We start from the raw sequence: 25395 nt of genomic DNA on the forward strand, positions 1-25395 counted from the left end.
ATTAAAAACATTGCACGTTACATTCTCAGAACGTCCTTAGAACAAAACATTTCTAGCTGAGGAGAGTCTTCTTTGTTTCTCAGCTGATGGTCACGCCCCCCACGTCAGACTGTGGCCAAAAATAACATCCTCAAATATCAAATTACAAATAAAAGTGAAAAATTTAATAAATATCTTATTCAAAAGAATTCAGGAAATTAATTTAAATTTTATTAAAATTGAATCATGTTTTGAATTCATTGTTGAATTTTTCAAGTTAAAAATGCATTTTTTTGGGCCCATTTTTGACCCCAACATTTTGGCCCAAAACTAGCTCCATATTAATGCATTAGCCTATATTATAATTGCAGTATACAGCGCAACTTCCATGGATGCCAGAGCAGATTTAAAGCATCATTCAAATCATATAAAGATCGGTTTATGACTTAAAACAGAGAATTTGGTTGAGGAGAGGAGACTCTCTTTACTTCTCTCATGCAAAGCTCTCCAAACTAGAAGCAGACAAGTCTTTTTATAATTTTGACTATTTTCAAAATGCTCCTCTTAAGATGAGTTTTATTTACCCACTGAAAAAGTGCCACATTTGGAAGATTTAAAAGATGATATTAGTACAAAGCAAAAGCGGCCTCACATCCTGCTGCTGTCTGCTTTGAATGATTTCAGCCCTTTCGCACTTTTTTTCATTAACTGTGAAACTATAAATAATGGATCTGACTGAGAGCAGTGATATCTGCATCCCATTAGCCGCAGCACCAATCACAAACACAAGACAGGTTTCTTGATAGAAAAGCCGAGCGGCTGCTTGTCGGAGCAGCCTGTGCTGTGTCATAATGGGCCACACTCCTCTGCACTCTGACAAGCTAATTGATTTGATTCACCACAAGACAAATTGCTCCGTCACAAAACTTTTCTCAGTCGGTTCTCGCCTTCTGCGTGCTCACTCTGACTCAAAGCTCACCCAACAAACCTTGAATATCTAATATCTATAAGTCTACTTAAACAGTACAGTATGATCATGTTAGAGGCATCTATTCATCGATCTACCAACCTAGCTCTCTGACGGTTCAAATCACATATAATCCCCTTCTGTCAGAGGGATGAAGAGGTGTGGGGCTTCTGTGAACTAAAGCACTCAAACACAAAGCCAGTTTATATCATAGACTGAATATAAAGTCAATGGTTTATGTATTAAAAAAAGACCTTGGATGCTATTGGTTAATGATACAGAAACAGACTGCATTTCTTATACCTTTAAACAACTCAAAAGCCTGGTGACTATGCCGCTATATTCAGAGTCTATTCATCTTCAATGGTGTCATGAGATCAGGTTCTGAAGAGCCCTTGGCAGGATCACAGGTTGTGCTTTGAAAGAGTGCCGCTCATAATTGCTTTTATTTTATGCAGTGTATGAGATTTATTACCAGTACAGAGAAAATATGTAATGCATCTCTTGTCCGTAGTTAGTTGCCCCTTTGGTGGAGTTCGTTTTAAAAGGAAAGGTCCGTCCCTGTCCGTCATTGTGCCTGCTCTCTACTCTGATTTAAGGGATCACCTCCACAAGCGTGTCCAATAAGATAAGGGGAGCAAAATTATGAGGCTTTAGTCGACTGAGGTAGCCGTTTCCCTCCCAGACAACACTGAAAGGGAATTTACATAAATGGAATATTGTACAAAAAAAAAAGACTGTAAATGTTGATGCTTCTTATGGGCTTATGGGCATGTGACCAAAGTGATGTGAACCTCTCCTTTAATTTTGTTTAAGAGATTTACAGAAAGATATATAATTGTGTATTTGCGGTTAGGGTTTAATATATCTGATAGATTATAATTGTTAAAGATGTAATCTCGAAGATCTCAGTTGCGTTCTCTTTGGCGGCACCTATAGCGATAAATGGTAATTGCAGGAGGACACTTCCCAATTTAATCAGACGTCTACAGTTGGCGCCCTCTGTGACGGTTGTAACTCTTGATTTTCCTCGCTGAAGGTCTCTTGCCTTTATAGACTGTTTGCCTTCATCTGAGCGTCAAATTTGTTTCTTTTTCTTTGGATTTTCCCTTATTTTTGAAGTTGTATCTGTAGTCATCGGTCTTTTCTTTGTTTGTTCAGCCATAGTAGATTACTGTTTACTCATAACGCTTGCAGAGACTGGAAAAGCAGCCACATAGCTCCGCCTACCCTCTCTGGCAGACCAACCACTGCTGGGTGATGGACAACGCGTCACTAACTGGGCGCCGCTTGTGATTTTTTTCCAAAAATGTCGCCACAGACACGCAGTCCATAACAATACTAATTTATATATTGCAAATGCAAAGGCTTTCATCAGTGGGCCATAGGCTCAAACACAAATGTGTTACCTCATTCCACGATAGATAGTGACTTAACAGACATTTATTTACGTGAAAATCTTCGAATTATTAATTTAATATAGTTCTTTATAATATAATTTCAGTAATACAAGAAAATAATGACATAACTAGATAAGATATCCTTATTAGAATTACTGTGTTATATTTTAGTTCAAAGAGTACACAACACTTCGACACCATTCCTGAGGACGACTAAATTGAACTCTATCATTTATGCTAACCTCATAGTTGGCTAAAACTACAAGTAAGCCCCTTACATGTATCTGCTATAGGTATTTCAAAGGGGAACACAGTTCACATAACACAACATAACAAAGAGTTGGTCTAGACCTGCTCTTTTTGTAAAGTGTCTCGAGATAACTCTGGTTATAATTTGGCGCTATACAAATAAAATTTGATTGATTGATTGAGTTCAAGAAGCTGGTCATTGTGTGCAATATCCTTCAAACACCGCAAGCTTAGGGGGGAATTCACTAAGTATGGATTGTGGGCGCTAGTTGCACTATAAATTGCGCTATCTGCTCCGTCTCAAGGTCCAATTCACATAGGACATTGTGCTAATTATATTCAAGTGCAACCTGGCCAATAAAGCTTTGCAGATCCGTGCAGTTTGTTCTTGTTTTCCGTCTGATTGTGAAGAGGAGCAGTCTGCGCTCTCATGCATTAACTGAGCTCTATCCGCTAAAGATGATAAGCAGGGAGAGGAGGGGGCAGCTCTTTTAATGCTTAACGTAAAGCTCAGACTCTACAGGTGTGTAACCACTTTCACTGTCTGTAACGCAGCTTCATTGTTTGAGCGAGCGCAGCAGCTAGTCCATATAATAATTCCTACAGACCGTCCACACACATTTGGAAAAATGTGCGCCATGTACCTGGGTGTAGCCTCGGACAGCACCGGACCGACTGATCTCCTGATTATCTTAAGGGATAAATCTTATTTAAAATGTCTGGTCACACTAAAGTTTGAATTGTATCACTGGAAACTCTGAGCGTGACAGCCTTTATAATACTGCGCCGCAGTTACCACCAGTTCTCTGCAGACGGTAATAACTGAAACTAACTCTGCAGTGCTGTTAGTGCTGAATTAGACGTGGGTTTTTCTTTCAATGAAGCTCAATTACATTAAAAAGGGGCCACCTTTGCCCTGAATGTCTGCATAATGACTCTTTTAAATAAACGCAAACAGCCAGAGCTCAGAGACACTGTTTGGGGTGCATTTAGCCTTTTGCATGTGCTTCCAGAATGAGTATTTTTGTCTCATTTGCACAAGTTTAACTGACGCAAAGCCGTGCAATCGGAATCAGGCCTTTGGGGTCTATTATAAACATTACAAGGAAAAGATGCAGGGCAAATACTAAAATAAACGACAACACTGGTGTTGAGTGCAAACTGAAGGGTAAAAAACAACTTACAAATCAAAAATTACGTCATTCCAAAATAAAGAGGAACATTGAGAGATTCTCGGGCACCATTAGGCCTTATCCCTTCATCCCAGGAAACAATAATCCCTTGTCAAACCACAGAGAATATGTAAGCAAGAGTTACTGGTAAACAACCTGACATTCCCCCTGGGGATCAATACAATCTTACCTTATCTAATCTCAAAGAATATGCCATACAGCATAAGACGCGTGCTGCTGGTGAGCCAAGCCAGCGAGGAGAGCAAATCAAAGTGTTTGTTGGCACCGCTAACAACTGAGAGTGATGCCTCATTAAGGGTCTGATACACCAAGATTGGATTTCAGTTCTGATGCTGGAGTACAGACAATGATTGGGTTGCTAAAGAAGCCTTACAGCACTGGCAGGGCTGGACTACTGAAACAACATTAATTCTTGAGCAGTCAACAAATTACTTTGTTTCAAGATTTCGGTTTAATGTTTCAAGATACTTTGAATTGGGTTACGTAGAGTTTCAAGTGAGACTGTACAGGGGGAAAATTAAATCACTTTGATGGTAGAATTTTGAGCCTTAAAAGTCTTAAAGGTGGAATATAAGACAGGAAGACTACTTAACACAATGTTTTTTTGCTGTACTGAACTGGTTCCCAGTAAAAGAATTAGATCTACCTACTACCTTTCGCGTCACAGCCATCCTTCATTTCAACACTTTGGATCAGGACTAATTTTAGCATGGCAGGTCGCAGCTTATCAGAAACAAAAAGAAGCTAATTTCAAGGTTGACTGTAAGTGCAGTGAATACTTGGACAACCTTTTTCCCATATCTAAACTTTGGCAGCAAATGCTATTAACAGACCTGCATACAGGTGTGAAGAGCAGTGAGTTTGATGACAGGAGACAAATGAGAGGACAGTGTTCCTCCTAGGCGTGAAGGTCACCTCCTGGAGTACAGTGGTAACATTGCAAACACACAACTTTTATCTCCTCATAGAGAGCACCTTCGAGCAACAGAATTAAGATAATACAATGAAGAAATAACGACTAGAACATTAGTATAAAAGAAACATAATAATAGTGACACGAGGCGGCGTGAGATGACGGGGGCGTAACGGTGGAGCTTCGTTACAGCCATAGACTGTATAAAAAGATGGACGACATGACAGCTCCCTAAAAGTGAAGCCAAACCCTCTCCATCGCCCCCTGCTGACTGGCTGCAGTATAGGTCATAAAGCCCGCCTCCTCCATGTTAACAGATGGGACATGAGTCAAACTTTAAAATCAAAAAACACGCCAAATAAATGTTTCTCAAACATGGTTTCTGTCATATAGTTAGTTCTTATCATGCTGATTTACGTCCAAGTGTTCATTTTTCTGACAAATTTATTTTTAATTAGTTATTGTAGATGCTGTCAAAAGGATGATTGACAGCTCTGTTGACCAATACGGCTCCTGCAGCCGATCTGTTCCTGATTAGCAGAGTAGAGGACGAACGGCGAGAGGAGACGTGACTAAAACAATCACTGCAGTCATTTAAGTTTACATGTCTGTGAATGTATCACATATCTGTGAATGGAGGAGGCGGGCTTTATGACCTATGCTGCAGCCAGTCAGCAGGGGGCGCTCCAAATGTTTTGGCTTCACGTTAAGGGAGCTGTCATGTCGTCCATCTTTATATAAAGTCTGTGCATCAGACCAACACAAGAAGCTGTTTTGCTGTTAAATACGCTGGCATGCGGGATCCTTGCTGTTTTTTTCGGCAAGTTAAGTGTGTGTTTTGGTTAGCGGAAGTGGCTACAGCGGCTCCACCCTGGCAGTGTCAGTCACAGGGGTTATTTTGGCATCAGTTCCGTACAATGAGAGCAGATGGAGACCCGTCGTCCATCTTTATATACAGTCATTGGTTGCTGCACTGTTGCAGAATCAGCATGGAAAAGTGCTAATGAAAGCAACTGTGTTACTAATGTGCCAGTTGGCAAAGCTCTATTAACCTATTTGGGGCATCTTATAGAAGGATTTATCATTCATTCATTCATTTAGCAGCTGTATGGTCCCCATAACCATTAGCTTTCATCAACTGAGGACCATGAGTGCTGTTGCTAAATTACATGGCAATGTGGGAGTTGGACATGTTAAGTGGTTCACAAAGCTGGAGGGCGTCTTTCTGGTGATTTCTGGTTCTAATGCACAGAAACAGAACACACACACACACACACACACACACACACACACACACACACACGGCTTAGAATACCTCTGGCCAGCCTTTTCCTTCCTTGTGCATGAAGTAATTCTTCTTAAACTCGTAATAGGTGTTGTACTGATTCCAAGACTGCAGAAAGTCAAACCTATGGCAGACAGAGGGGAGAGCACATGAGATAAAAGGTGAGCACTCATGAAAGATGAGCTGGAGGATGATGAAGAGCTTCTGCAGTATCTGAAGGGAGAATTTACTGATAAGAGTTCTTAAAACCAAGAGCTGACAGGAGCAACAGAGTTATGGCGGGTAAGCGGGTAACACTTACCGTGGGTCATTCTTGGCACGGACACTGGCCTCAAACTTAACACCGTTCCTTGCAACGTACTCGGCCAGCTTGTCTATGACCGGCTGGATGTCGGGCGGTGGGGGAATGATGGCCGCTGTTGCTTGTGTGGAAACTTGAGGTTCTGCTTTCAGACTATATTGGGGGGAAATTAAAGAGGTTAAGGTGAGAGAAATTGGATTATTTAAACATTTGTGCCTAAGTGGGTCTAATTGCTCTATCAAATAACAGTTTTTCATTTAGTAGACTGATACCTTTTACCGTACGCCGAAAGCAAATAACGCTAATTAAGCTTTTGAGTCAAAAACTTGACTGAGCGAACGACAAATCAATTTCAGTCCTGATGAGGCTCTTATACAATTGCTTTGTCAATATCTTTCAATCAAAGGCTCGTGGTACTTTATTTATGTTGATGAAAACTTATAATTAATGATTAATACAATTCAAACTTCAAGGGGAAAAAAAGTACTATGTCGACGTTGCCTACCTGGTTTCTGCTACAACAGCAGGAGCGGCAGAGCTGGTGACCTGAGCGGGGGCTGCAGCTGGTGGTGCCATGGTGATGGTTTCAGGAGGGGTGATTGTAGTTCCCACAGTGGGCAAAGCACCAGAAGATGTAGGTGGAGCCGTGACAGCTGGGGGCACAGTGTTATAGTAGGAGGTGGCTTCTATCCCCGGCGGAGGCGGTGCCAAGCAGAATGTTCCATCAGGGAGCATGTAGTATCCATAGTACATGGCTGTTGTACAGAAATTAGGAGGACATTAGTACAGTCGTCCCAGCAGTATTTACAACAGGAACTCAAACTGCTTCATATAAAACCATCCGTCTCCACAGCAAGTGCAGAGAGAGAATAGTTTCGATTTAAAATTAAATTATGATGCACTTGCAACAGTTAAAGGATGATTAAGTATGGCATTTCGGGTCTTATTATGGGCAATCTTTTAATATTAACCTTAGTGAAGAAAATCTGCAACTGGATATAGAAACTGTCCAAACTCTGCAAGTGTACTGGGAATATAAGCTCAGTCACTGTGTTAAAATTAGATATAAAGAAAAGGAAAAAAGGAATAGCAGGGCAAGGATGAAGCAGCAACTTCAAAAATCCTTCAAGTATTCCATATTGTTTTAGTTATTATTAGAGACATTTGTTGGGGAAATCTGCTAATTTTACGCCTGACAGCTGAATGAAGTCTGAATCAAACTGCATAAGCTTGCTTCTAGATTTTCTGTGCTTTGAAATACTGCGCCAAACAAAGAGTGGCGGCTCAGTAAGCAATGCATTCAAATTAGCCACGATAGTGTGCTTGTTAGTTAGTTAACGGGAGTAGAGGGGTTTATTGTATGTACTGAATAGGGCTGCACGATATATATTGTTTAGCAATCGATGTATGCATGTGCAATAGTCACATCGCAGGACATGCGACAGTGATGCAAATTACGTGAAACACGTCAATCTGCGACTTCTTTGTTGCTCGGTGCAACACAAAAATTCGCCAATTTCTCCTTTTCAATGACTAATCCACAGAAAAGTCAGTGCGATTTGACATTAGTGCAGCTCATCATCGGAGCACAGAGTGAACTGATCTGCAGAGTCAGTGTGTCACCTGCCTGCAAACTGTGAACAAGCACGAAAACTTACGTCTCCTACTTCCCGTAGGCACACACAACCTCACGTCGCGAGTGTGCTGCAGGTGAAGTCGCTAAAAGTCTTCTGCAGCCACAGTGTTAACCAGCATCAGGACGAGGTGTTAATGGGAATACTCTCACTTATTAGCCACCTCGCATAATGGAGCGTCTGCCATCACAGATAATGCTGGCGGGATGATCAAGGGTCCGCGCACGGCGTGAGGTTGTGTGGGCCGACAGGAAGTAGGAGATGTTAGCTTTCGTTTCAGAAAGTCACCGTCACCGGGCTGTTCACGCTCATTAAACATACATTTGAACACCATTAGAGATGGCTGATAACCCGACAGCAGCACAAAAGTCTGTATGTATTTGTTTAATAAAGAAACGTGTCGCTCCACCTGAACTCTCTCTACTTTTTCATGCGGGTGTCGCTGAACCAAGTGTGATAAAAGAAGAAGAGGAGTTTTGTTTTGTTAGAAGAAAAAAAGACTTAAAAGTTAAACATGAAAACACACTGCATTTATCTGGTATAATAAAATCGCAGAACATCGTGCAGCCTTAGTACTGAAGCGCCCCTTCTGTAGTGGCTGTTGTTATGTATTGCCGTGTTCACTTTCACAGCATGTTTATACGTCACGCTGCTCCTTTATCCAATAATTAATTCAAGCAAGCTGAAGGAACGAAATATCAATCAAAACGCAACCTCCACACAGAATTGTGAACTCTCTTATCAAGTCTTTATCACTTTATTGAAAAGAAAGCAGGGAGGAGAAGAGGGGCAATTCAGGGACAGCGACGGAATAAATCGTCAGTGTCAAAGTGGAGACAGTGTGATATTAACACATTAGTCACTGAGCTGTTTGACTCTGATGACACATCCAATTTTCTCGAGTCAGGAAAATGGAGAACCAAAACAGGAGCTTTCATTTACAAACATGACATGATGTGTTAGAGCTGAGATAGAGACTTGAGATGTACATGGAAGGGCAAAGAGGACATTTAGTTTAAGGATTGAACAGTTAGATAGATTTACATTATTGTTATAGTAAGCTTAAGTATTTGAAGGTGCTCTTATTGTAACATGGTTATTATATACACAATAAATTACAAACGAAGTAATGAAGAAACACATGATTCCCACCCTGTGTTAACATCAGAAGTGGCCAAACAAAAATGTCCAAAAGATAAGAGAAAGCCACGCATGAATACATGTATCGACAAATTAGCAGGCTCTGTTTGGAGCCGCAATGCATATCAACGGCATTTAACAGGCAGGCCATCCACGACCAATTTCCTAACATCAACAGCTCTATATTTCTGCAGTGAAGATCAGGTCAAAAGACAGCCTCCACAGCCGTCTCAGGGACAAATAAATTGCAGTAATGGACAAGTGAACGCTCACAGGTCAGCCGAGGCCGACGACCGTAGATTTATAAAAGCAACTAATCCAGGCGAGGAGGAACACAAACATGAGAAAATGATTTAAGTGGCTGTGAGATGAATAAAAAGTGGGGGTAGATGTGATAGTTAATGGCCTTGCATACATTACGTACAAAGCAAGGCATTCTATTGACTGGAATGAAAATGCTGTTGCCGATATTTTCTAACTCTTTTTGCTGATTTCCATACAGATATATAAGGCACACATTTTTTCCACCTAATCTCCCCTGTAGTGGAATTGATATCATGCCTACTCTTATTGTAGTGGCAAAAAACAATACCACAGACATCTTGCACCCTTCTTCACCATTGACGGAAGAGACATTGTACAAAAGATCACCTCTCTGATCACTCACGTTTCTGAGCGCACCTGAATGCAGCATCCCCCCCGAAAAACGGCAGTGAGGGAGACATGCCCGGACTTGTTTACTGTACCTACTACGGTGATATTAGTGATCGCTGACGGACTCTTTTTATCCTGTGTGCGTCCATGAATATTTGAAGTCAGTTTTGCACTGATGTTTATGTTACTCTTTGTTAGCGTCAGCTTTGGTCGCAAGTGTATTTTCAGTAAATTTGATGTTAAGTCCGGTAAAATGACGAGAATGTGGGCTAACTGCTAGTTAAGAGTTGTGATAGTTGTTTAAATTCTATTTATTGGCTAGAGTTTGGGTCTTTTTAGTCGTTATTTGTATGTAACGTGCACTTACGCCAAGTTAATGTCGTAGCATTACGTCAAGCTTTTTTAGGGAATCATTGAGCATTTAGGCAAAATTAAAGCGTTGTTTTATCGGCACAAAACATCGGCAGAAAAATGACATATCTGCTGATGCCGAAATGTCATTTTCAAGCCGTAATCTGCAGATACCGATACGTGCCGAAAATATCATGCATCTCTAATTTATTTGTTTGAAAGGGCATCTTGTTATGTAATTTTTTAAGGAGCTCATTATAAAACAAATTCTGCATCTTAAAGGTGAACTGTTGTAATGTACATGTAACTGTAGATGTAGTGCTGATTAAGGTATGCTGCTATGTTCAGGTACATTTTAACTAAGACTGTCTGAAGTGAACATGGCAAGAATTATCAAGACCTGGAATGTAATGCAGAGTATACATTTATTACTTCTAACTTCACCTGGAGTGCCTTATAAAGCAAGTATAGGAAGCACTTACCTGTCATAACGTCACCTAACGAAGTGACTCATAGACTTTTAAATTGTGTCTTACTCTTAAATGTCACTTTTTAAAATTCTATCTTTATTGTAACATTGGGGCTGAGCGCATGTTTTCCTTACACTGATATCCTGGGCCTTTATTAAAGCCTGTGAGAGAACAGTTCTCGGGAAATGGGTGTACTTTAATTTGTAAACGCTCAGACTTTGCCTTTACTGTAATCTGCAAAATTTCAAACACACTTTTGTTATGTTTTATTCCCCTTATTAGAGAGACTCTTCGTGTAACTATACCTGACTGAAACTTCTCAGGTTGTCAGGTCTAATCAAAAAGTCTCACACACCAAAGGCCCATCAGTATTTAGGCCTGACCTGAACCAGAACCCGGTGGACAATGAAGTGTAGACCTGAGAGCTGGTTCAGGTTAAGTATTTTGGCTTTTCGGAGGTCTGGTGCGCCCCAGAACTCTGATAACTCAACATAAGTTTTGTTGAAAGGGGTTGAGAGTGCCTTCACATTAATGATAGACTAGGGTCAGCATTTAGTAGCGGGGAGCTGTATTGCACTACCACCAGTGGCAAAACACTACAGGCACAAAAAGGCCCACAGGGAAGAAGTCAAATGCCAGTTTTTAGTTTTTTTGTGGTAAGCAGCACTCTCAGAAAAAATGACGTTTGGCAAGAAAGTTTTATATTTTCTTTTTCCTTTACAAAAAAACCCTTACAGTGCTCAGTGGTAAACGAGCTCTAAAGTACTTGGCTAATAAAAAATGGAACAAAAAAAGGCACACCACACCTGACGTGTGTTGAACACAAAAATAGTCTTATAAATTTCACATGACTTTTGTTCACAGAGAAAAAATAGATCTGTACTCACGATCTGCAGAGTACTGTACTTGTGTGCTTGGTGCAGGTGGCTCCGTCACCTCCTCTGGTTTGGTTTCTACTACTGCTGCTGCCGCTGCTGCCGCTGCTGCCGCAGCTGCTGCGGTGCCGTTTCTTTCTTGTTTGGCTTTTCGTACCAGTGCTGCCAGAGGATGGTCCGGGTCCATTACTTTGAGAGGCTGCAAAAGAATGAGATCAGTTTGATAAAAACAGTCTATCACCTCATTACCATTATGTTAAAGGAGACATATTTACAATGTTACAATTTCATTTAGCAGACGCTTTGTCCAAAGCGACGTAACTCTGACAGTTAATACAACACAAGCAACGATCAAGACGGGAGGGAACAAAGTCATTTGGTGCCAACAAACAGCTTCAAGTGCAATCGGACACTGGTGCTGACAGCCAGTGCACAGGGCGTAAAGAATCATCAACATCAACAAGGTCAATATAGTCATCATCATCATCATCATGAATATCCTAATCAACATCAACAACATCCTCAATGTCATCATCATCAGTAGCATCAATATCATTAAGTGCAGAGATGTTCTTAAAGGTGAAAGGGACTCTGCAGACCGAGTGGAGTTAGGGAACTCGTTCCACCACCAGGGGACTACTGAGGGAGTTAGAGACTTAGGGCCCTGTTGTGATGGGAGTACCAGGCGCCTTTCATTGGCGGAGCGTACAGGGTTTTGGAGTGGAGGGACATGAGCAGTGGAGTGACATGTGTCATTTTAGGTTGATTGAAGACCAGTCGCGCTGCTGCGTTCTAGATCATCTGCAGAGGTTTGAATGTGCATGCAGGAAGGCCTGCCAGTAGGCAGTTGCAGTTGTCAATGTGTGAAATCATGAGAGCCTGTACCAGCAGTTGTGTTGCATGCTCTGACAGGTAAGGTCTGATCTTCCTCATGTTGTACAGGGCAAATCTACATGACCGAGAAATCGAGGCCACATGAACCTAAAAGGTTAGCTGGTCGTCAGTTACGACGCCCAGGTTCCGGGCAGACTTAGTGGGTATGAGTTCAGTTTGTCCAAGCTGGATATTAATCTGTGGTTGCATAGAGGGACTGGCTGGGATGACGAGGAGCTCAGTCTTGGATAGGTTGAGCTGAAGGTGGCGTTCTTTAATCCATTTAGAGATATCGGCAAGGCATGACAAGATCCATGCCAAGGCTGTAGCTATGCAGTCAATTTTCTATTATTCTAATGTGTTATTGAATCATGCTGGTTAAGTTTGTTTCATTTTAAATATCGTATACATATTTTAATTTAATAATTTTTTGGGGCCTCTCCTTTCTCCTAAAACGAACAAGCCGTTTTGCTATTCAAAGCTCAGACCTGAGTCACGATTGACTGACAGTATTTGGAGTGACCACGTAGCCCCTCCCCCACGTGGGATCGCACAAGTGGGGGAGGGGCCACACTGCACTGTCACTCCAAAGTTGTAGAAAACATGGCTGTTCTAGGATCGGCTATTCTGCCTTATATGTACGAGCCAGAATCACCAGGAGGTATCGGAATGGTAAGCTGAAATCTTGACGACAACTCGACTACAAGCTAGTGCAAGAAGGCAGCCTGAGGTGAATGATGGTGAATGACGATTGGTCGATTTCAGCGAAAGCGAGGTTCTACGTAGAAACCTGCAGCTGTTCTGAACGGCCCATTTCAGAGGCGACCTTCATTCAGCAGTTTTCACTTTTTCACTGTGAACAATAAACACCCAAAAATGTGAAACCCATGCAAAATATGAGAATATCCATTCAAAAAATATGTCCCCTTTAAGTCACAATGGTCACGCCACATGTGTGTTGATAAGAGACAGAGCCATTTAACAGCGATGTCTGAATTGTCTGAAGTCAGAAACCACGACAGTCTGTGCAATATTTAAGCATCACTGCAAGTGCAGTATTTTTCCTTGGTGCAGTACAAGAGATACACAGAATAGATCATTTAACCCCATAAAATATGAATCATTAGGAGAAAATTAGAGGGGTTGATTTGAAAAGGAAATCTGTCTTGACAGGAGGAAACTGTACAACAGCTTGCTATCAAAAGAGGCTCATTATGTTCCTTTAAAAAGACATTCCTCCTTTCTGGAAGCCAAAGACTAATGTCTGTCCTGACATGGCACATGAAAGCACCAACAAAGAACTGTAACAGCATGAAGACGGGGGAAGCAGAATACAGTTATTAGAGAGAGCATTGACAGACGCTGGCAGTGCTAACAGGGTGGAGATGTAATTCACATGGAGAGCAGAGGCCCCCCACCAGTTAAAATTGCCACATACTCTTGCAAGATTGTAATGAAGCCTCACACTGGGTGGCCTTAATTCTACTGACGTTACCTTCACCAGCTCCTCCAAACGAGAGCACTTTTTCGGGGCAAACAGGCTGGGATGGAGGTAACTGCCGTCACCGTCGTCATCTGAATCATCAGAGTGGGAATCTACACAAAGAAAGTAACATATGAATATATGTATGAACAAATGTTTAACATATTGCTAATGCTAAGGTTTCATATTCTGCTGTTTGACGTCTTACAGATCTGATGTTTCTGCATTGATTTTAGCGCATGACACGTATCGATCCTGCAAATATGACATCCGCTGATTCGCTTGCTGCTTCCTATAACTCACCCTGCGACTGCTCTTGCTTTCCAGAGGCGGGGAGGTTGTATCGACCTTCCTTCATGGCTCGCAGGATGTGTTTGTAATAGGGGTTCAAGTAATGGTCAAAGCGAAGAAAGTCAAACTGGGAGTTTCCAGACTGCTTGGCTTTCAGGACGATCTCAAACTGAGCCCCCTGCTGACACACAAAGTTGGCCGTCCTCTCGATGATGTTGTGGGTCTTGATGGTTGCCGGCTACAAAAAAAAAGGCAAGAAAATAAAACATAGCACAGACAAGAGTGAACCTGACGGTTCGCATTGATATGCAGTGCACAGATCACCAATGGCTCCTTCATACCAAGGGCACAAGCCATTTTGTCTCTCAAGCATTTCCGTGTCAGGCACTCCCATGTTCACTGTGATGACATTACTTCTTAAAAATACACACGGGGTGGTAATCGCTGAAACAGGAAATGTTCCATTATACTGTCATTATTGTTCCCCTTGGGTGCTTTCAATGATTAATCGTTGCCATCACCTAAAGAGAGCGGAGAAGTGAAGCAATCACCGAAAGAACACTCATATCGCGTCGAGATGAAAGTCATCATGAATACAACCTCTCAAGACGCTGGCCAAAAAGATGCCAGTGTCCTACACTCACAGAACATGATTGTTTTTTAAGCCTCCAAGGACTTCCTGTCATACAAGGGCCTTTCACACACATTTCAGAGCTCGTCCATTAGGGAAGAAGGGAGGTGTAATGCTATTTTTATGTTGATGTGATTGACACAAGGACAACGTCCTATGCCACACCTTAAACTGAGCGACAGGCATTCTTTGCCAAAGAGTTATAAAGCATGCATGTGTAACTTACAAAAATGAAGAGTCATCTTTGCAACATCAACTAACACGCAATTAATTTGGCGGCTTCTTTTCCAATCTGTTCTGGGACCTACGCATACCTAATGCACATCAGTCCCCAAAGGCAAATGCTTTACAATTATCTTAGCTTCATAAAATATATCAAGAAGAAAGAGCATGAAAGTTATTTGCATTATTATCTAACATTCCAGTTAGATTCTGGCCTTTGAAGCGAGCCTCTCCCCTCCACTGTCCCCAAGCTGTCAGTCATTCTCTGCTATTACTATGAGAGAAAATGAAAAATCCAATATGTACGCTCCTAAAAAGTAATAATGAGAACCCTACACTGAAATGTATGCAGGGAGAATGAGATTCCTTCACAATCTTGGGAGTAAACACTAATAATATATGCGTACCATGCACTGCAGCTGCATGCTGTGCTGTATGTATACACAAAGGTGTATACCCAGAATGATGTATGCTGCACATAAACATAGTACATGACAACATCACAGCTTGTCTTCTCATGCATAGGAAAGTGGTTGATGAAGGAGGTCAGAGTTCTGGTTGCAGACCAGCTGGGTCCTGAGGGAAGACTTATCTTATTTGTCTTATACAAACATACCACATGGAACAAAGCAACAGCAGCAACGCATTTTAAATTGTGCAGCCTATTGCTTGTTATCATTGGATGTTACGTCAAGGTGAAGCATTAACCATGTGCAGAAGTCTCTCTACAAGTTTTTACAGTCAGTATTCTGCATTTTCAGGGATTATTACTTGAGCTGAAACGATAGCTGATGAATCAAATAGTTGATCAACAGACAAATGATCAACAACAATTTAAAAATTCAGATATCGTAAAATTCAGTGTATAAGACGCACTTTTAATACATTTTTTTCCATCTAAAAATGGGTCCAATATACCAGTATAAAACGCAGAGAGAGGTATGTTATTGGGTTATGGTATTTTACCCAGACGATGGCGCTATCCGGTTGTTGAGTGGTGACGTCACATCTCCGCATTAAACTGTTTCCAGGTCTGAGCTGCTACGTCTCCTGTTTACAATATGCCGCATATTTTCCTCACTGTTTTAAGTGCCATGATCGCCCGTTGCAGACGCCACCCTCACAACAATCAATGTTACCGTAGGCTGCCAGCTAACGCTAGCTACTGCACAGGTAGCTAGCAGGATTGCAACTTCGACATGCTGAAAACAAATGGTAGGCTGTAATTTGTGTGTTTATAATGTGTTTTAATAATAAATAAAATACATTGAAATACACGTTTTTATTAATTAATAGCTATAGAAAGTCTTTTCCCCAAAAATAGACTGCAACTTTTATTCCAGATTTTACAATGATCATATAAAAAAACCTTTTTGCAAATATTTCAGGACAAAAAAAAATCCATTCTCACAAATGTGAGTATTTGGTGTTTTTTTTAGTCTTCCATGAGAGTAAACTAAAAGTCTTCAGATTTGAGTCTGTCACGTTGAGCTCTGGGAAACTATGTCATCAGTCAAATCTAATCAGCTTGTACTCTCTCTCCAATAATTGTTGTCTTAATTATTCTCATCTGTTTGACATGGTAGCCTAATAATGTGCTATATATAGGCCATCTGTGATCATCACCACAGTGTTTATGGTTTAATCTCCATATTACTCAATTACTCAACAAATGTAGGAAGGCTAGAATTCAGTCAGTTTGTCGCTGTATGCAAATGAGCAGTCCAGACTTTATTGCTGGGCCAGTTTCTTTCACACCGACAAGTCACTCAACAGTCAATCACACGAGACGAGGACAAACAGAAGCTGTTTCTATTTAGAGGCACTTTTTATATTTAGCCCGTCATAAATAGACTGTCAGTGCTTCACATTTGTACAGATGGTATTTTAAGATCTTCACATCAGACTTGTCCACAAAGGTTTTGAGTAACTTCATGCTCCTTCAAAAATGACAGAAGATGGCTTAGTAATGTTCATATTTTTAGATTATGTAATCTCTAATATAAGATGCTCTCTATTTTTTTCCAGCCTTAAAATAAAAAAGGTGCCATCAACATTCATGTTGTTAAAAGTATAATCGCTCAGTCTTGATATAAAATAAAGTTCTGCAGTCAGTAGGCAGCATCTACAGCGAATGGCTACAGAAGCTGCAGCTGCCATGATCCCGTGAGGTTTTGGTTGCTTAGGTTTGCACAATGTCAGAGCAAGTGAAGATCAAGTTGGACAGAAATCTAACCAGTGTGCACTGCATGGAAATCACTGATAATTGATTCCGCTAAGGCCTGGATCATCATAAACTGGGGCTGTCACTTTTCCCAAAAATCAAGTTTGAACTAATTCAATGTGATGTGGAATTCAGTCTAATTATATCGAACACTGACGTACTTTCCATGTGTTTGACATATTCCAGAGGAAGAGAAGTTAATATTGCTGTCAGAGATCAATAAGGCTCATCACGTTTCATTTTCACGGGAACAGGAGGGAACATTGTGACCTGTCACAGAGCAGCTTTAAAACCTGAGTCTGTAGACACACTTACTGGCCAGTAACCTGTAGGGTCATGGCTTTGCTTGTTTTCTTTACATTCTGACAGTTGACATTTATTTTATTTTATTTTATTATTTATTTCTTTGTCTATTTTTTGTTTTATTTAATATTATTTGGGTTGTTTTACTACCTCAGATTTGTGAAATGTTCCACTGTTCAAGTGTGCTGACAATAAAGTGGTTAAACCACAACTCAGGAGCAAGACTCGGCCTTTAAACTTGAAAGAAATCATGATTTGACATTTATGGTAATCGACCGATATGAAAAATGTTACTGTGATAATTATGCCCATATCGCCCAGCCCTACGTAGTGGTACATACAGCGCATCATCAGCTCTGTAGCACGGCCTTATACTAGAAGTGTAGCTCTGTTTTGGGAAGAGCTAAGTGCGTGGGAGTTGGTTGGTAGAGCGAGTGAGAGAGAACGTAAGTGTGTGTGCACGAGTTACGTGAAGTGGGGGGGACCAGAGCAGCAGAAGAGCAGAGAAAAGAGTGATTGGTAGCTGTATGAACAACAGAACTAGTGTACAGCTTAGGCTGTGTTTGTGCATAATAAAGCCTAACACTCCTCAAGACTCAAGTCACGCTGCTGGCTTATTAAAGTTACAGGAGTTAGCTGTGTTTGAAATGCCATACGATATACTGTATACTACATGCTGCATACTGTGTTCGTATCCGTTTATGTAGTACGGAGCTGTTCAAATGTATTCTGCAGTATGCAACGGCAGGCGTCAGTTTCCGTTTTTTGGAAAGCAGAAGTAAACAATAGCCCCAAGCCGCAACCTCCAGTGTTGAAAAATGAAGCCAATGCAGAAGTGCAAAAAAACGTCAGTTCCTCGAGTGGCCACTTGAGGCGCCAGAAAACAAGAAATAACAATAAAATGCCCATTTTTACAGCAGAAATAAACATGTTTACAGCCTGGTACAAAAAATGGTTTTGTTGTGAATAGCTAATTTTATTAAGATAACTGTACGGGGGGGTTAACACACCCATTTTAATTATATTAAGCCTAGAATCAGAGCCAGGGGCCGGCTTACTTGATTAACAGCTACTGCTGGCTGTCTGCTAAACATCAACACAGACACAGACACTGAACTAACATACTAACATCAGAATCTGTTTCCTCACCATGCGGACATCACTTACAATCTATACGAAAAAGGTTTCTTTAAGGTAGTATTTATCAAGGCTTTTTATTGGACTTCATCACAGTCTAGAGAAAAACTCTGAAACATGCTTTTTTATATTTTGTGTGTGGATTCTGTGTCTGAGAGAACAATAGGCCATCAGCATCAGTAAGCCAACAGGATATCAAGTACTCACCAGTTCCACATCAGGGGGAATAGAGAGCCCTGGGGGAGCGACGAACGGTTCCTCACTCTCCTCCGGCTCTGCCTCGTCTGTGCATGTGCAGAGATATTAGAGACAAAAAGAATGCGATGAACTCCTGCTAGTCATTTGTAATAAAAGTGAATGCTCCCTGCTGGATACACAGTACACCCAGTTGAGCAGTGACTCAGGATTTATTTGTAACATTGTAAAAATGGGTGAACACCGGCCTCTCAGAATTCATCCACGACACAAATCTATCACTTAAAATACTGCACTCTCATCCTCTATCCGTCACCTGCAACTGCAACTAGATTGACCTTTTATAATGTTGTGCTGTGGGGTATATTCACATAAATGAAAGAAACAGGCCACTCAATTTAAGACAGTGATTGTGTCACAGATACAATCATTTAAAATCTTTTTTTGGCAGAGCCTGAAACTCACAGTGTCCATGTCGACACTCGTGTCACGTCTCAATGTTAAAAGAAGACAAGCTCTTAATCATCACTTCAGTTATAGAACAGGATTATTATCATGGTTGAATGGCTTATATTTGGATAATGGTGCTACATCTAAAAGGAGCTTATAAATAGGCACATTATTATCACACAATTAACTAATCAAATGTATTTAATCTTTCTTATTTATTTAACAACCGTTTGTCAAATCAAATCCGTAGCCAAACAATGGCTTAGCAGCTACTCTCAGCTTACATAGCTGAATGGGACAGACCCTAGTCCCACATAGGTTGAAAGATATTCAGGTATTTCAGCAAAGGTGAAGTCGTACATTTTAATGTATTCAGCCTATAAATGTGCTGCACACAGGGATTAAAGCAAAATGAAAGTGTCACCATTTAAAACATGTTATAGATAAGCTCTCCACATAAGCCCTGGTGCTTTTAAACAGTGTTTGTAATTTATGAAATAAAACAGGATATTTCCTTACAACATAAGGGGGCTGAAAAGGATTGCATTGTATGCGTACGCAATTTAGCTGGCTGTCACCTGGTAGGGATATTCCTGAGCCCTACATACTCCAGAGAAGTGAAAGTGGTGACTTGATACAGTTTAAAATGCAGGTAGGGGGGTCTCCCCCAGAAGAAATATTGAGTTATTGGAGTGCATAAATGAAGCCTTTTGGAATGTTTTCAGATTAGATTATGAGAACAAACAAACAAATAAGTGACTGACAGTGGGAGAAGTACTCAGGACTTATACTCAAACAGCCTAAAAGTAGTAATAACAGTGCAGAAATACCCTATCACAAATTAAAGTCCTACACAAATTACTTACTTAAACAAACTGCTTGGCAGCCTGTGAATTTCCCTTTCACCCAAGAAAGACATATTGACATAATATTAATCAATAAATCTTAATCTGAAAAGTAGCTAGTTGCCAAATTACAGATGAAGTGGAACAAAAAGAAACATTTGTGCATTTCAGATTTAGTTGAGTAGAAGTGAAACACAAAGTGCCAAATCATAGGATAAGGCAAGATGGCTAATTTGTACAGTTCTTGTATTTACCCTACTGTAGTAGGCTATATGTTAATTTTAACGAGTAGGGAAGCACAGTACTGTAAGCTAGTCATATCTTGTAAAGCTAATATTACATATCGATAATTTGGCATCAAACAGTCAAATTTAAACGTTATTTATAACAGTTGTGACTGTGTTGTGTCGCCGTTTTGTTGAAGTGTGTTCATTCGTCATGTTTTGGGTAGTGTTGCTTTCTGCGGTTCTTAGCTCCAGCTACAGGTAATCACACCTGAGTCATGGCAAACTCTTGCATTTCACAGACAATCTTGCTCTTGTATTTCACTTTGGCCAGAGTAAATAAAGTGGCGCATTGTAGCCGACAAACAAGTCCAGACATGATGACGGCTACGCAGGCTAATGCTGGCTACCAAAATAAAAGCATCCTATACAACAAGAGTTGGATGTCTTAACCACAGACATAAAGATGGACGACATGACAGCTCCCTCAACGTGAAGCCAAAACATTTCGAGCGCCCCCTGCTGACTGGCTGCAGTATAGGTCATAAAGCCCACCTCCTCTGCAGCAGGGACTCAAAATAGAACAAGCCAGTGTGACTTGACCCTTATTGACTTACTCCCAAGGGTTAAATTAAACTGGCATCTTCAGCTTCAGCAGATGTATTCATACCATGAACTCTTTACAATCTCCCGAGAGACAAGCATCTAGTCTGCTTAACTGTCAGGGACAGAGTGCTTCCAGCAATCTCTACATCAAATATTTAAAGTTGCAGGAGTGTGTGCGTGCGTGTGTCCCAAGTCAGACCTAGACGGATGATAACCAAAGTTAACACTGTTTTTAACGGGTGAATAACAGTCGTAACGTCAGACACTTGCCTCACAGGTTAAGTTTGAAAAGTCTTTTTATGTTTTGTAAATATGTATGATGATAACATTGTGTAATATTGAATAATACATTCAACTTTGAATGTTTGAAACGTTCATCGTTTGATCTGCAAGCGGAAATTCAACAGCAACCTGCTGGAGGACGTTAATCTGCAGATTGTCTCATGGACTAGAGAAGTTTAAAATGGGAGAAAATGGATCAGACAGAGCTGCTCTGTTCGTCACAGCAGCCGGCTGCGGCTGAGAACTTGGACAAAACTTAGGCACAGGTTTCACCATGAGCACGTCAAGCAAACAAGAGGTATGTCAAAGCACCATTCTGCGTGTTCCTGTCCTCTGCAGTCAGCTCCACCAGTAAAAGCTGTGGATTTTGTTATGCGCTCCTGGTTTTGTCAGATTACAAACACCATGTGTTTAGGAGTGATTAATTAACTCTGTGACTCATTAAGAAAGTTTGTGAGTGATGCAGGTTCTCACCATGTTCCCTGTTGGCATCCTCCTCCTCGGTGGGCTGAGAGGGGTCGTAGTAGTCTGCGCTGTATTTGAAGGCCACTGCATTATAGGTTCCCTCATCCGCCAGAGCTTCACTCAGACGCTTGTACTCCTCCTCTGAGGAAAACAAGAAAACACACAACAGAGAACAAATCCATTAATGAGTGATCAACGACCAGGTTTCTTTTTAGCCCCGGGTAACATAGCACATCCACCTTTTGAGAATAATACCAGTAGCAATTTTGATAATTAGCTAGCATGATATATTTGTCATAACCCCGCCCACCCATGCACAGTGAATGTTCCTTTACCTGCTGCGTTAACACATTGGCTTACCCGGACTTTTTGCAGACATTTTGCCAGGATGCTGGCAGGAAATATTCCTCATAAAGTCGGCCGTTTACGTTCACACATGCAGCCCACCTGCTAGTAGCCCTTTTTACATTGCAGTTCCGCCACAGCGCCATTACGAAGCTCCACTGTCATGCCGCCTTTGTCATTTTACTTTGGACCAAGCAACGCCGCCCCAGTGTGTATTTTTACAGCGTTCCAGTGTTGCCTAAGCAAAACGTGCGCGAGGTGTATAAACACAAAAAAGAGCGTGCTTCACATACACACACAGCGCTGTTCCGTCCTGCCAGCTCTGCCGTTTACACCGACGCTGACTCGCCTCCGTTACTACCTCCGATGCCGGCTCAGAGATGGAACGACTTTGCCCCACGATGCTGCCTCCGTGCGTTTTAAATAGAATACGAGGCGTAATAGAGCAGTAATAATCCCGCCTTGAACTTGCAGTGTGAAAGGAGCTAATGACAGGAAATTTTCAGGGGTGCAGTGCATGTCTGTAAGGGGCTCATGTTACTAGACTAGGTCAGACCTCAACTGGTGTAGGTTAGATTTCACCCATTTGCATCCAAGTATGCAAATCACACCTGGCTACAGAGCTCAAAGGAACAGAGTATGTTTTGCATTTTGGTCAGATCAAGGTTGCATTTTGAACCCAAAACAAACAGCTCTTTAAAGTAATAATCTCTGAGATTTTCATTTAAATAATTGACTGTTAAGTCACTATCTATCACAGAATGAGGTAACACAATGGTGATTGAGCCTACGCGTTTTTCCATCACCCAGCAGTGGTCGGTCTGCCAGAGAGGGTAGGCGGAGCTAAGCGGCTGCGTTCCCGGTCTCTGCGAGTGTTGCGAGCAAACAGTAATCTACTATGGCTGAACAAACAAAGAAAAGATCGATGACTACAGATACAACTTCAAAAATAAGTGAAAATCCAAAGAAAATAACAAATTCGACGCTCAGATGAAGGCAAACAGTCTAAAAAGGAAAACGACCATCAGTGAGGAAAATCAAGAGTTACAGCCGCAGCCAACCATGGACGTCACACATGCAACACTGTCTGGATATCTGGCAAGTGTGCTCCTGCAATTATCGTTTATCGCCATAGGTGTGCCAAAGAAAACGAATCTTCGAGATTACCACTTTAATGTTTTTGTCACCGAAGTGAAAACCTTCAGTGGAAGAGGTCTTGTTTTGGTTCTCACCCAAGGGTGCTTAATAAAGACAAAATCATTTAGTGATTGTTTGTGTTGAGGCAATATTGCAGACTTATGTAAACAGGGTATAGGTAGAAAACTTTGGCTAGGTTTACAAAAATACTTTTAATTTCTAACAATAAAAACAAATTTCTTTTAATTATAGGCTCAGCATTGTTTAATATTTATAATGTATACAATTATGTTATATATACCATGTATATCACTGACACATAGCGAAGAGATTCTCTACCTAAATATGACATGTCCTTGTATAAGCACACTGATGAATATAAAACTTGCCACACTAATATACGCGCTTGCTCAGCCCCAGACACCAAACCCTTTCCTATTGAAATTCATGGCAAACTATATCTTTAATAAAGAAGCAAGGGCAAAAATCCCACTAAAACTATCAATATTTCTAATGCTTTCCTGCTGTCCTTTCAGTGGACAGATGGGTAATAGCCTGAGTGAATGGGGTCAGGCCTCCAAATTCAAGGGCAAAGCAGCCTGCGGGATGAACCTTCTGCAGTGAGTGTGTGAGCGCGCGTGTGACACAAATCATTAACTGACTCATTCTGTAATGTCAGTTTGGGCATAAGACACCATATTTCACTTAAAACTGTGGTGTATTAATTCAATTACAGCCATTAAGTCTGTCTTTCAGAAGGGTGCTTTGTCATCAAAACAGCCTGTTTTATTATCATGTAAAAAAGACCGGGGATGCGAGTATCACAGAGTCAGGAGTGATTTCCATAGAGATGGCAGCTCAGAGTCAGAGCCCGTACTTTTTAATGAGACAGAACGCTGCCTACTCTGTGGAAAATATGTCCTGGAAAACCAAAAATCTTGCTAAAAAAACCTTGACTAAAGTAAGGAGCAATTGTTGTCACTTGTGCAGACGGGCCTGTCATATTGGCGTTACAGTGTGGGAGTAGTGTGAAAAGAGGACACAGGCCTGAAACACTGACTGCCTGAAAGAGACACTTCACCACAAAACAACACTGGCAGAGCGCTGAAATGATGATTTCAGACACTTAAGAAGTGCGTGTAATGATACATCAAAAATAAATGGAACACAAATGTCAAGCAATTTGTACGTGTCATAACATTACGCCAGTAGGAAAGTAGTGACATATGCCACGAATAAAACGCAGCAATTTAACAAACCTTGCGGCTCTTTCTTGTAGGTTATGTTTTAACCAGAAGTCAATCTTCCTGTTTATTTGAATGGTGAATTTGAATGGTGGCCAGTCCCTTTAAATTAGACGGAAAAGCTGCCTACTCTGTCATTTGCCCTGGAAAACCGAGAAAACTTGACGAAACAATGGAGCAATTGTAAGAGTTGTCACTTCCCTGTTTGTACGACAGGCTTGTCATATTAGTGTTATAGTGTGGGAGAAGTGGGAAGAGAGGACAGGCCTGAAAAACTGACTGCTTGAGAAGAGTGAACACTTTAAATCTTCATTAGCAAAACAACACTGACAAGGAGCTGAAGGGACGACTCTTGAAACTTAAGTAGAAGTCTAATGAGACCTTGATAATAAATCGAACACGAATGTCAAGCAATTTTTGTGTCATAACGTTATACCAGCAGGAAAGTGGCGACATATGCCAATGTTTAATGTCATATGTCGCAGTTTAACACAGCAATTTAACAAACGTCAAGGCACTTCTTGTAGCGCCCCCTGCTGACTGGCTGCAGTATAGGTCATAAAGCCCGCCTTCTCCATGTTAACAGATGGGACATGAGTCAAACTATAAAATCAAAACACACGCCAAATACATTTTTCTCAAACATGGTTTCTGTCATTATACTTGGTTCTTATCATACTGATTTACATCAGTGTTAATTTTTCTTACAAGTTTATTTTTAATTAGTTATTTGACGCTGTAAAAAGGATGATTGACAGCTCTGTTGACAAATCCGGCTCCTGCAGCCGATCTGTTCTGGATTAGCAGAGCAGAGGAGGAACGGTGAGAGGAGACCTAACTTAAACAATCACTACAGTCATTGAAGTTTCCATATTTGTGAACGTCTGCTTCAGACCATCACAAGAAGCTGTTCTGCTGTTAAATAAGCCGATGTGTGGGATCTTTGCTGTCTTTTTTGGTAAGTTAAGTGTTTTGATTAGCGGAAGTGGCTACAGCGGCTCCACCCGCCGATCTCTACTGCGCAACT

General features: G+C 41.1%; 1 protein-coding gene across 2 annotated transcripts in view; it reads right to left on the reverse strand.

Moving 5' to 3' along the window:
• Window positions 1-25395, reverse strand: part of sfswap (splicing factor SWAP) — a 78796-nt gene that overhangs the window by 49184 nt on the left and 4217 nt on the right. For both annotated transcript variants that reach the window (XM_069673640.1, XM_069673641.1), the window contains exons 3-10: window positions 21652-21783; window positions 18783-18859; window positions 14071-14296; window positions 13780-13880; window positions 11424-11610; window positions 6793-7042; window positions 6288-6440; window positions 6017-6110 (exon numbers count right to left, since the gene is read on the reverse strand). In XM_069673640.1, the coding sequence (XP_069529741.1) occupies window positions 6017-6110; window positions 6288-6440; window positions 6793-7042; window positions 11424-11610; window positions 13780-13880; window positions 14071-14296; window positions 18783-18859; window positions 21652-21783 (1220 nt within the window). The remainder of the gene's footprint in view (window positions 1-6016; window positions 6111-6287; window positions 6441-6792; window positions 7043-11423; window positions 11611-13779; window positions 13881-14070; window positions 14297-18782; window positions 18860-21651; window positions 21784-25395) is intronic.

The sequence above is a fragment of the Semicossyphus pulcher genome, unplaced genomic scaffold (assembly GCF_022749685.1).
Source record: "Semicossyphus pulcher isolate SPU_LCO1_2020_fin unplaced genomic scaffold, fSemPul1.0.p SCAF_22, whole genome shotgun sequence".
NCBI lineage: Eukaryota > Metazoa > Chordata > Actinopteri > Labriformes > Labridae > Semicossyphus > Semicossyphus pulcher.